The sequence below is a fragment of the Notothenia coriiceps genome, unplaced genomic scaffold (genome assembly GCF_000735185.1).
Source record: "Notothenia coriiceps isolate Sejong01 unplaced genomic scaffold, NC01 NC01_scaffold00033459, whole genome shotgun sequence".
Taxonomy (NCBI): Eukaryota; Metazoa; Chordata; class Actinopteri; order Perciformes; family Nototheniidae; genus Notothenia; species Notothenia coriiceps.
The window spans coordinates 32,565-44,929 of record NW_011366160.1 but is presented as its reverse complement, the minus strand read 5'-3'; the positions used below and the strand labels follow the sequence as shown (position 1 = coordinate 44,929).

General features: G+C 40.0%; 2 protein-coding genes across 3 annotated transcripts in view; both read right to left on the bottom strand.

Moving 5' to 3' along the window:
* Positions 1-3,479, bottom strand: part of LOC104961598 (nicotinate phosphoribosyltransferase-like) — a 12,315-nt gene extending 8,836 nt beyond the window's left edge. The window contains exon 1 of the mRNA XM_010789921.1: positions 2,456-3,479. Within this exon, the coding sequence (XP_010788223.1) occupies positions 2,456-2,851 (396 nt within the window). The 5' untranslated portion in view covers positions 2,852-3,479. The remainder of the gene's footprint in view (positions 1-2,455) is intronic.
* Positions 3,480-3,521: 42 nt separating this feature from the next.
* Positions 3,522-6,185, bottom strand: cunh8orf82 (chromosome unknown C8orf82 homolog). Of its 2 annotated transcripts, XM_010789918.1 has the most exons (4): positions 6,124-6,185; positions 5,829-6,009; positions 5,681-5,729; positions 3,522-4,717 (listed from the first exon to the last, which is right to left on the bottom strand). In XM_010789918.1, the coding sequence occupies exons 2-4, from the start codon at positions 5,994-5,996 to the stop codon at positions 4,221-4,223; spliced, it is 714 nt and encodes a 237-aa protein (XP_010788220.1). In that variant the 5' UTR covers positions 5,997-6,009; positions 6,124-6,185; the 3' UTR covers positions 3,522-4,220. The 2 variants fall into 2 exon arrangements, with proteins under 2 accessions (XP_010788220.1, XP_010788219.1); XM_010789917.1 differs by having other exon boundaries at positions 5,829-6,148.
* Positions 6,186-12,365: the final 6,180 nt, after the last annotated feature.

The window sequence follows — 12,365 nt, the reverse complement described above, 5'->3', positions numbered from 1 at the left end:
AACTTTTGTTATTGACCAGATACTTATTTTCCACCATAATTTGCAAATAAATTCTTTAAAAATCAGACAATGTGATTTTCTGGATTTTTTTTTTTCTCATTTTGTCTCTCATAGTTGAGGTATACCTAGGATGAAAATTACAGGCCTCTCATCTTTTTAAGTGGGAGAACTTGCACAATTGGTGGCTGACTAAATACTTTTTTGCCCCACTGTATATCAAAACGAGGCAGAGAAACTAGTCCATGCATTTTTTACTTCTAGGCTGGATTATTGTAACTCCTTATTATCAGGGTGTACCAAGAAGTCAGTTAAATTGCTTCAGCTGATTCAAAATGCTGCAGCTCGTGTACTAACCAAAGTTAGGAAAAGGGACCACATTACTCCTGTTCTGGCTGCCGTACACTGGCTCCCTATAGAACACAGGATAGAATTTAAAATTCTTCTTCTCGCCTACAAAGCCCTTAATGGGCAGGTGCAATCTTACCTTAAAGAACTCATTATACCCTACTGTCCTAATAGGGCATTGCGTTCCAAGAATGCACGGTTGTTAGTTGTTCCTAGAGTCTCTAAAAGTACAATGGGAGCCAGAGCCTTTTCTTATCAAGCTCCACATTTGTGGAATCAGCTTCCAGTTTGCGGCAGACAGCCTATCCGTTTTTAAGAGTGCGCTTAAGACCTTCCTTTTTGATAAAGCTTATAGTTGATAAAATAAAATAATCTAATAAGAGTGCATTGACGTAGACACGTTGTGCCTCTTCACCTATACATTTTAGTTCTTACTCTTTCACTTAAATCCTAAAAACTTAGATCTTATATTTAAAACTAAGGTTATTACTACTACTTATCATTCTTCTAAATCTATTCTCTCTATACTTCTCATACTCTCTACTTCTGTAATCTATTTTTTCTATTTTCTCTTTATCCAAACCTTTCCCCTCTCTGACCTCTCAAGGTTCGGGTAACAGGTTGCAGAGAAGGCCTAGCCCGGCCGGGGAGTGTGGAACGTAGTCACAGACCTACTCCTTACCTCTCACCAATTCCAATTAAGGTTCCAGTGGGGACCTTTCTCCCTGTGTGTGCCTCTCCACCTCTGTTCCTTACTTGCTACCCTTTTCCCTCAACCTATCCTAAGGGAGTACATGTACGTAGATACGTTGTGCCTCTCCACCTCTGTTCCCTACTTTGCAAATGTCCCCCCTGTGGGACTAATAAAGGTATTCTGATTCTACTTCTTCTCAACCTATCCTAAGGGAGTGCATGTACGTAGACACGTTGTGCCTCTCCACCTCTGTTCCTTACTTCTTACTTGCTACCCCTTATCCCTGAACCTATCCTAAGGGAGTGAATGTACGTAGACACTTTAGTTTAGCTGCTATAGGCTCAGACTGTCGGGGGGTGCCTTACTTCTTCCTTCTGTCTGTCTGTACCTGTGTACTCTCATGTTCCGAATAACCCAGCTTCCCCCAAATTTGTTTTCTTGTGTCTAAATCTACGCCATGATCCTAAGTCGTGGCTGATCCTGTTGCTGCGGTCCTGCCTGACTCTCATCATACTACTTCCCTGATGGCCCCCACAGGATTGTTGACATCCTCGTGGATTCATCTGCTTATTATAGACACATGCATTTCCAAACATTTGGTCTACCTACGCTGTAAAATGTATTATCTCTTCGATTTACACACGGCATCTATTGCACGTCTGTCCGTCCTGGGAGAGGGATCCCTCCTCTGTTGCTCTCCCTGAAGTTTCTCCCATTTTCCCCTTTAAACTGTGGGGTTTTTCTCTGGAAGGGTTTCCTTGTACGATGTGAGGGTCTTAGGACAGAGGATGTCGTATTGTCATACTGATATTCTGTACAAACTGTGAAGTCCACTGAGACAAATGTAACATATTTGGCTATATAAATAAACATTGATTGATTGATTGATTGAAGAGTCCGTCCCATAGATATGCATTGTAAAATTGGAATATTTTTTTTAAATGTAAAAAGTTTAGAAAAAATTAAAAGTGTCCCATCATGTGCTGAACAGGCTGAATATTTTTTTATTTGAATTGTTTCTGTAGCTGAAAGTAGGCTGAAGTTAACCAACGGCAAAAATTGGGTGAAATAAGAAGATTAAAGAAAAGAAGAACAATAGTGGGAAAACTCCTGGAACAGCATTCACACTAATAAAAATTGCAAAGTGGTTTTTCTCCTCTTGTTATTTATCAGAGCTATAAAATGCAACTGTTTATATTGCTAATAAATCAATTAGGCTACAGCAGTATGTATGCATTTGACTTTGAGCCAGAAGCAGTTTGAATTAACTATCTTGGTATGCAGTGTGTTCACACAGGAGATTACAGATTATTTTCGTATGCTAAAGTTCAGATCATGTAAAAGTCAAAGTTCACAGAAATACTCCACCGACATCCACCATGTCTCATTGACACCCTACCCCCCCAGGGGTCGCACGGTATTGCGCAACCACAGCAGTAGTGCGAAAAGAATTAGGAAGAAAGTTACGTCATGCAGATGATGAAACAACATTAAAACGAGTTGGTCATTCGCTGCTGAATAAATGATATTAACGGAGATAATAAAGTCCGAATTGACTTCCTCACCTTCGTCTGTGAAGCGAAAGCTGCGCAGGAACAGCAGACAGTCTTGCAGCCCGGCGAACAGCGTGAAGCCTCCGCCGAAAGGGTTGTTCCTGAAGAAGAGCTCGAACACGGCGGGCTCCTGGTGCCGCCCGGTCCGCCAGTACGCGTACGCCATGGTGACCTGGTACAGGTCGGTGAGCAGAGGGGGGACCCGCTCCCGGATAGAGCGCTCCGTGAACCCGCATGTGTTGCTGGACGGCGCTGCCATGTTATTGAAGCCCCGGCTGGAGGTTCACTGATGCGGGGATCTCTGGGACTTGCAGTTTTTCAAAGACTCCTTCTCTAGAAAACAGCCCGCGGGAAAGGAGAGGCGGGTGTGTTGTTAGAGCAACACAGTGCTGTCATTCCAGTTTTGACAGGCACCTTTACGTAAACACTATTTAATTAGACTGTGTGCAGTTAATGATGTAATGTGTCTTAAAAGAGCGTTTCCCGAAAAGCACGTGCCTATAAACAAGAAACAAAGTTCTGTTCAGGTCACGTCTTATGCGTTTACACAACATGTTGATGTGACTTAATTTTGAAGGGTTTATAACTAATATGTGTATAATTTACTTTTCTTATTCGTTTGACCTTTTCCAGAGACAGTTCATCATGATGAAATAAATATATAAAAATGTAAAAGTACAAATATAAATTATACTTTAGTATCAAAAACAAGAAACTCCAAATAATTGTCTGCTTTAGAAAAGTGTAGGAAAGTTAAAGCATACAACAGAATAAAGTGGAAAGCACAATTGTATTGCAAGTACCTTAGGATTCCAAACAATTGATTAAAGGTTTTTTGTTACTTTCAGGGTCGGCTGGCAAAATCTGCAGAAGCACTTACTGTTCAAATATTTTTTGTCAAGGATTCAAATTAAACATGACATGTAAGGTTCATTCAGTAGTTTTTATTGTTTTTCAAAAATATTAAATACTATTTGAAACATTTTTTTGTATTATTTCTAAGCAACCGCAACACTGTATACAATCTTTATATTTATTAAATCCAATACTGTATTAGGTATTAGTATTTTATAAAAATGATATATTATGTTATATCCATGTAGGATAAGCATTAATCTGGGGTTTTTCTGTTGTTCTTTTAAGTTAGATGTATAATCATCTGTACTCTATTTGCGAGGTTACCTTTCTTGAATCTTTCTAAAGAGGATAATGGCTATCAAACACAACATAACAAATTGAGGATGAATAGGTTTGAGATGATTGACAGGTGCCACAACCTATAAGCAAGCCTCTGATTTTTCAATTGTGAAATACTGAATATTTATACCACTCCAGAACGATAAATATAATTCCCATTAATCGAGAGAATCTATAGGGGAATTGGGGGTGCTTTGTTTGAGGGTCTCAAGCAAAGAAATTAAATAAAAAGCACTGCATCATCAGTCCATATCTCTCAAACCGCATACAGTAGTGTTGAAAAACACATCAGCTCAGACTCCAAACAGTAACGGTCACATTGTGATCCCCACTGTGAGGATGTAGTCGTCTCCAGTTGCCCGTATGGGACACTGACGGCTTATCTGGATAGCATTTCAAAATGTAATGCACACCTTTGACTCATTTGGTCATTATCCCAGCTCATCCTGCTCTCCACTGCCCTTCTCCACAGTTGGGAAGCATCCTGCGAGCTCATTGGTTAATGTGTGCTTCTGCCCACCCCAGAGAAAGTGCGTCGGCTGTCCTGATTCGCTGTGCTCCGATGCATAAACAAAGAATGGGCTGAGCTCAATTGCCAGAGCAGACCGGACCAGGCCGACCCTCCCATCACGCTCTGAGCAGGGGTGATAGAGTCGTCCGCTGACAGGGTGCATGTACAGTGTCTCTGGGCGGAACGGGGCAGACAGCTTATCCGCGCCACCGCAGAATGACAGCAGCTCCTGATCTCCAGGGACTCCCGGGGCCCCCGCAGGACTCTGCAGCAGGTGGGTGAAGACCACCGGGCGGTCGTCGCAGCGAACAAAGTTCCTCTCCCTGCCACACAGGGACAAGAAGGGGAAGTCCTCCTCGTAACGACCACTCTGATTTGAACGCAGACGACTAAAGAAGAACACCAGGAACTTTACGTCTGGAAGTCAAAAAACAGGGATGAGTGTTGCTCTAAAAAAAAAAGGTTACATATATTACATGAAATACATTGAAGGCATCAGCACTGGTTTCACACGTAAACTTGCAGTCATTTGTTTAGCAAATATTTAGGAATATGCATCACTAAAACTCAACATTCCCTGACATCAGAAAGGCTTTAAGGTGGGTCCTGCATGATCCAGTCTTGAGTAACTTTGTAATATTCAGTTTCTCTTATTTTAACAAATATCATTAAACAATTAAGGCCAACATTAAACCAATCATTGCACTATGTTTCTTTCTTTAACATCATCACCAACTCACTAATTTATTTTAACCACATCATACAAACACTTTTCTGCTGCTACAAATATACCCACTACAGTATCAAATGTGGATTCATCTGGTGCTCAAAATAGTCCCCAACTAATGATCCTCTAATTTCTTTGCTCAAAACTACAGGGAGGAGTTGTGTGTTTGTTACAGAATATTTACGAGCTGTTTTAAGGATTCAGGTCCTCTGTAAGAACCAATGGGTGTAGAGCTGGAGGCCACACACAGGGTACACATTGTGGTTTTAGTCTTCCGATTGAATTTGTTCACATTAATACAATACAAAAAAACGTTGAAAACTGGTTCTATTGAGATGTTATTAAAAACCTGAACAAAAAGAATTGTAATTGTGATTACATGTTGAATATTCCTCAAAAGTGATCACATTTTATTGGTTCTATTCTTATTTTTCTCAAACTAACATGCAGAAGAACTCATTCTAACTACTTGATATTTACCTGTGGCAAACATGGACATTATCTACCTTATGTGCAAACTGTCAGACTGTTTTACACTTACATTAAAATATATTTGGTGGAGCCATATGGGGAGATTGATTAGTTCAAGGGTAAGGATGCATTTGGGCAAACTTCCAAGCTTCAATCTCTTTATGGGCTGTGTTTATTTTTACCTTTGAAGCAGGTGACAAAGTTCTTCACTTTAGTTTCATCGAGGAACAGCTGTGGAGTGGAGCACACACATAACTGTCATGCTAGCAGGACAATATACATATTGCATTCAAGTTTTTTTAAGGTTGTGTTTTGTGTCAGTTTACCCACCTGTCCTTGGTGGTCGATATAGTAGAAGTATTCTCTGATACGTGGTTCCGGGCTCTGGCCCTGGATGTATGTAGCGGTGGTTCTGGAGGCGGTGAAGCCGGCGGCAGGCATGCAGCGCAGACCGGTCAGACCTCTGCAGCTGAGGGCCGCTCTCCGGAGGAACAGCATGACCGCACGGAGGCTTAATGTGTTTGCAGAAAACAATTTGTTGGCAAAAGTTCCACAATTCTAGTTTTTCAGCCACAAAATAGAACCGTGTGTCAGTGGTTTTGCCCTCAAGTTATTGTTTACCTACCAGAGCCACAACCCGGAAGTATTTCAGTGTCGCGACATCCTCGGATTTTGACTGCTGCCGCCCAGTGGAAATTCATTGTATTTTGTTTTAAATAATTTTAAATCCGATACATGGTGTAAAAAAAAAATCGACCAGGATTATAAACAAAAATAATAATCTAAACAATTTTGCTTTGGACAATCATTTAGAATGAGGAATTTGTGTAGCTATTTTGCTAGTCAATGCTCATATATTATTGTTGTTAAACTATTTTAGTATGTCTAGGACAGTGGTTCTCAACCTTTTTACACCAAGTAACACCTGAGAAAATAGTTGGCTCTCCAAGTGCCACCATATGACCAATGTTAAAATACAGTCTATGTACAGTTCATGCAGGACCCGGAGGCAAATGTATTCAGAATAACATTATTTATGGTCAGCAACAGCTACTTGTACAAAGGGCAGTCCCTCTCCCTCTCCCTCACTCACTCACACCACATGTGAGAACATAAAGAACAAAATAATAACTTATTCTCATTTCTCACACAACAAATGACAACTGTACAGTACTTCAATCATACATACACACTCAATTAAATGCAATAGCTTTATTAGCATGACCATAGTGACATATATTGCCAAAGCTCTAACTTGCAACATCTTTACACATCTATACACAAATACACACAAATAAACACATAAACAGTTATAAACAAACTGTTTTGGTGTATCAGCTCAGTTTGATTCCCTCAAACTGTGGCAGGCAGAGACAAACTGTCCTGCAACAATGCAGCTCTCTTTATATTCCCCGAGTAGTATTTTTTGTTTTTCATTTTGAAATATTTGAGGCCACACANNNNGCTTCCTCTGTGTGCAGTTAGTTTAAGCGTGCCTAATTGCTCCTGACTAATTAGCAGATGAGTTGAGGCACTTGGGAGATAGATAACACACGCGCACACACACACACACACACACACACACACACGCAGCAAGTGAGAACAGAACCAACTGTACAGTACTTCATTCATACATACACTCTCACTCTCTCTCTGCCACATGTTGGTGTCCATTGACAAGTCACCTAAATCTAATGAGAAGGTTGCGCCTGTCTCCGTGAACACAGTCCTTTGATGTCTGGGGCAACCGAGGTGAGCTTCAGTCTCAGGTCTGGCTCAGCATTCAGCCTGCTTCTGTATTTGGTTTTAATAACAGCAAGGGAAGAGAAGCCTTTCTCGCACAGATACAGTATGTGGTCGCAAAAGGAAGGAGAAAGCGCACAGCTTTGTCAGACAGGGCGGGGTATTCTCTGTGTTGCTTTATCCAAAAGTCCACTAAAGACTGCTTTCTGAAAGCAGGCTTTAGTGTTTCATCACAAGACAACTCTATTAAACTCTCCTGCTCAGCCACAGTTAAGTTATTTGGCCGTCCAGAGGCTTCCATGCTGAACGGGCTTCTCATCCAGCTGTTGTCTTCGGTCATCACTGGGAAATATTAAATATTAAATATTAAACAGACTTGGATCCGGATTATTATTATTTCGAATGTTGAAGGATCTGATGGCTTAAAAGAGCTCCAACATGTAGGCAGAAATGTACCTGTCCTAAATGTGAATCATGTTTCAACAACCCCTGTCTTGCAAACTCTTTATGGATTAATGTATTACTTGTTTTGTCTTTAAATTGTATTCATTTCACACAGCCAAAGGGGATGTATTTTATTTAACAGTCAGAAAACTATATTTTCAGTATACTAATTACTATCATAGGCCTATATCTACTATCATACCCACATTAAGTGTCATTACTTAATCTGGCCTGTATGCTGTTTGAACGTCACTTTTCCTAACTACTGTTGTATGCTTTATATATTTTTTACATTTCTTTAAGTTTTATAGAATGCTCCCTCTTATAATTGTTCCCCCCCTTTAAATTTAGGTTACTTATACCTATATTTGCTTATACAGCAACATTTTCTTTATTTGTAACTTTAGCTAATATAACTGACAAAAAACATAAATCCTCAGATTGGAGAAGCTGCAATTAGTAAATGTTTGTCATTTTTGGTTGATATGACTAAAACAAATGTATAGGTGGCTTTCGCTTTATCGACTACTTGCATTGTGGGTTTTCAGCAAGCCAGCCACTTAGAAAATATGAGTTCATGAGCAATAAACAGTGTGAGCAGCCTACATATAACTTGGGAATGTGTGATTCCAAGCAGGGAGTATGCTAATCATGGAGGGAACACAGCACTCTTTGGGGAGCTGCATGTAAATCTCTTTGCTAATAAAATAAATCCAACATTCCTCCCCGACAGACAGAGGCTGCGCTCCCACACCCCTAAAACAGAACTATAAACAGAGGCTTCTTCAGCTCCAGATGGGAGAGTGACAGCACACAAAGCGGCCGATTCAGAAAAGCTGGTAATGCCTTCATCAAAAAAAAACGTATTTGTGAATCTCTAGCTGTGTAAATCTCATCTGAACCTGTAGCTTCTCTTCCGTCTTCCGCCTTCCTCCTCTTCCTCCTCCCCCTCCAGGTAGGGTGGGGAGCTGTATACCTGGCGAGGAGTAATTTGAAAAATGGCGTCATAGTTGGACTTTACAGTGCTTTTGTCGACATATATTCAGTAAGTAATATCTTTCACAGTTGGGTCAACCTAAGACTTTATAACATACACGTTTATAAGCTAATCAAGTAAAACGAAGCTTTTTAGAAGCTACGGAGCCATGTTTTATTTTAATGTTTTTACCTGTGAAACCTGCTTCACAGTTGCCTGACATTAGCTTAAGTCCTCGTAAACAAGAGTTTGGTTTGTTTGTTCCAGTTATAAATACACGTTGATAACGATTAGAGATATGTGGTTAAACGAAAGCTTACATTTTTTGACGTTTATACCTGAACGTCAACGGTCGAAATTAACGTAGCCTAAATAACAAAAATATTCTTCATTAAAATACATTTTCTTGAATAATTGTTCATGTTTATAGTAGCCTGTAGGCCTACAGTGTGTTTATTGTTCAAAGGTCATTTATGTGTCCAATTGTTCGGTTTCGGTCAGCAGGTATGAGCCAGCCGCCGCGCTCGAACCGGGGACACCGGGAGAGAAACGGAGAGCACCGGGAGAGAAACGGAGAGCACCGGGAGAGAAACGGAGAGCATCGAAACTACCGGGACTCCAACGATGACGGGTGCGTTCAATGTACTTAATTAAATACCATAAAGCCCTCTGCTTTACCTGTAATATTACATGTTATAGTAGGCCTACCTATGTCCAGTGGTGGAAAGTAACTAGCCTAAGTACTGTACTTTATCTGAGGTAGGCCTACTTGTAGCATACTTTACCCCAGCATTTTCATTTTACATTACTTTAAACTTCTACTCTACTACTTTTTGGAAGCCAATTTTGTACTTTTTAATCCACAATATTTATTTCACAGATTTAATCTGTAGTAACTTTATAAATTAAGATTTTAACACACAATATTTATCAAACCTTTTTAAAATATGATTATTTGGTATCACCATCCAACATTATATGTGAGGCGTAACAGAAAATGTATTGGCAGCAATTTTTCTAAGACATTTTTGTTGCACGGATCCAACTTTTTAAATGTGAAGATTTGCTCCTTTTGCTTTAAAACATTACAAATATTTCAGATTTTTTTTTTACTCAAGTAAAGAACCTGAATACTTTTTCCACCACTGCTTACGTCAAGAGTTCATCAAATTTGTTTTTTTAATATATATATTCTTCTGGTTTTTAAATAAAAGTTAACCTTCAATTATGCTTTTTTTTGTTTACCAATATATAGTTAATTCTAGTTTAACCTACACAAGCCCAACCCAACACCACTAACATGGGCCACAGTGTTTTATTATTATTATTATTAATTTACAGGAATTATTCTGTATTGTTATGCAGACAATATTCTCATATGCTATGCAACTGTATTTCATTGCATCTAGTGTATTTAGGCGTTATAATTCCAAGATGTAAACAAGCTAAAATCATTACTGGTGTCATCATTTATGTGTTTCTGTGCTTCAGGTCTTCCTCCAGACCCCCATACTACCCCAGAGAGACCGACCCCCCTCCCAAACATGTGCGGGAGCGGGAAGCCCCTCGAGAGGAGCACCACGAGTCCAAATGCTCACACATTTGCTCCAGGAGAGGTACGTAAGGATCACAGTGGGTTGAATATAAAATGAAAGCTCTGTCTGCTGCGTCACAGGGCGGACTTTGGTTTCAGTCTCATTGCGGCACAGTCTTAATTCTTCCTTCTGTGAATACTGGACGGACCTGTTTCTGGTGTTTATAGAGTAGGCCTCTTTTTACTGAGTTTACACTTTGCAGGGCTTACTTTAACAAAGGACATATTGGATTACCTGGTACCTTGGTCTAAATGTTTTCATGTACTTCATGTAAAAGAAGAGTTAATCCTCTAGGAATGTGAAAAACAATAATCTAGTACCCACCCTATTCGTCAATTATTAATACAAAATGATATATATTGGTATTGTTGGTCAGGTAACACTACATTTGAAGGCATCACCTTCGGTTCTGGGAACTTTGGATTTCCAATTATTTTTTTACATTTTCTTCAGATGGAATGCTAAATTCAGGGTTCGTACGGGTGCTTGAAATCCTTGAAAATGCTTGAAATTTGACGTGGTGTTTTCAAGGTTGGGAAAGTGCTTGAATTTTGGTAATGGTGCTTGAAATTGATATAAAGTGCTTGAAAATGTAAATGACGAGCGTTGGCTAGCAGAAGACAAATACAAGCCATGGCTAAGACGAGGGTCAAGCCCACGAGTAACCTCCTGCAAAGTTTGCAAAAATAACGATGCGAGAGTCTACGCTGACGAGCCACATGAAAGGTACGCCGTAGTAGAGCATTTTAAATTAGGCTAACGTTGCATGTTACGTTTGTTTAAGCTAACGTTAGCGAGCTGAATAGCGAACTCGATTGAGGGATAATAATAATTGCAGGGGACAATCATTTCAGAGGAGCGCACCTGTGTCATGTGCGTTACAGTCACCATCGTGTGGTGTTCAGAGCAGGGGCGGATCTAGACAAATATTCATGGGGTGGCAAGAGGATGGCAGGAGAATTTCAGGGGTGGCATCCCCTGGCAGAAGTATATGCTGATTTAATCGCAGTCATATCAATTACTGTAATGTTAACTTGGAAAGCCACAATATTTATTTTAACTCAATAACATTTGGTGACATTATTGTGGCACATCAGTAAAGCCTTAAATATAAATACTGTATATAAGGTGGCAGAATTAATTTAACCCTCTATGGTATGATGTTGCCTCCAGGCAACATACCCATTTTTTGCCTTTTGCATTCACACAATACATCTCAAATTATGATGCAATACTTTAAAAAAGAGGCAGGAGCATAAGGAACCAATAGTAGTTGAATTTGTCCCATGACTCTCTGGCGGCCAATTTGAAGACCCTGTTTGCTGCCTTTCCCACAAGGATCAGCTCAGCCATTTCTCTCCAAGAAATGTGTCTAAAAACGTAATTTCCTGCGCATTTCTTGTCTGGAAAAAAATGTATTCACAATAATAGGTGAGTAAACCTTAATTTCTAATAGTTTAATATACTTAATTTGCTAATTTATTGGTGTTTTTAACGGGAATGAGAATTGTTTTAGTGGCAAATGTGTAGCCATGGAGACAACGATCGTTATTATGTATCTTTATTATGGTCAATGGTATAATGTTGCCTTGAAGTGCAAAACACCGCAATGTATCTCAAATTATGAGTTTTAGCCGATTGATTTAGAGGTGTGGTGGCCGGTTGTATTGTGTGTTTTTGGGGATTATATTGCTGTTTCCAATCGCAGTAATCGATTCCTGGTTTCCAAATTGTGATGTATCTCTACAGAGTGTGTAACCGAAGAGGATACGAGGTCGTGACTTATTGACACCAACAAGCGTCCCCTGCGAATCTGGGTGCAAATATGCAGATGGTGTCTATACGAAAGCAGAGAATAGAAACTAGTTTGCCGGTTCGTTTACGAGGGCAATGTTTCGCTGCAGAGCATGACAACTGATCGACGAGTCGACTGTGAGTTACCTGTGCGCTCTTTCTGCGCGTCTGCGCGGCACACTCTGTAGATTGCTCTCTGTCAGGAGAACAAATGGATGCTGCTCTGGAGGCTTTACTGAGTGGCATCACAAGATCTTGTGGTTGCTGGTGTTTGTATCGATGAGAGTTTTAACTCCTGATATCTCTGTGTAGGGT

Coding starts and splice junctions, on each gene's coding strand:
- cunh8orf82 (XM_010789918.1), bottom strand. CDS start 5,996: ATGCTGTTCCTCCGGAGAGCGGCCCTCAGCTGCAGAGGTCTGACCGGT. Junction 5,730..5,828: donor ATATCGACCACCAAGGACAG/GTGGGTAAACTG, acceptor TCCACTCCACAG/CTGTTCCTCGATGAAACTAA. Junction 4,718..5,680: donor CTTTGTCACCTGCTTCAAAG/GTAAAAATAAAC, acceptor TTTGACTTCCAG/ACGTAAAGTTCCTGGTGTTC.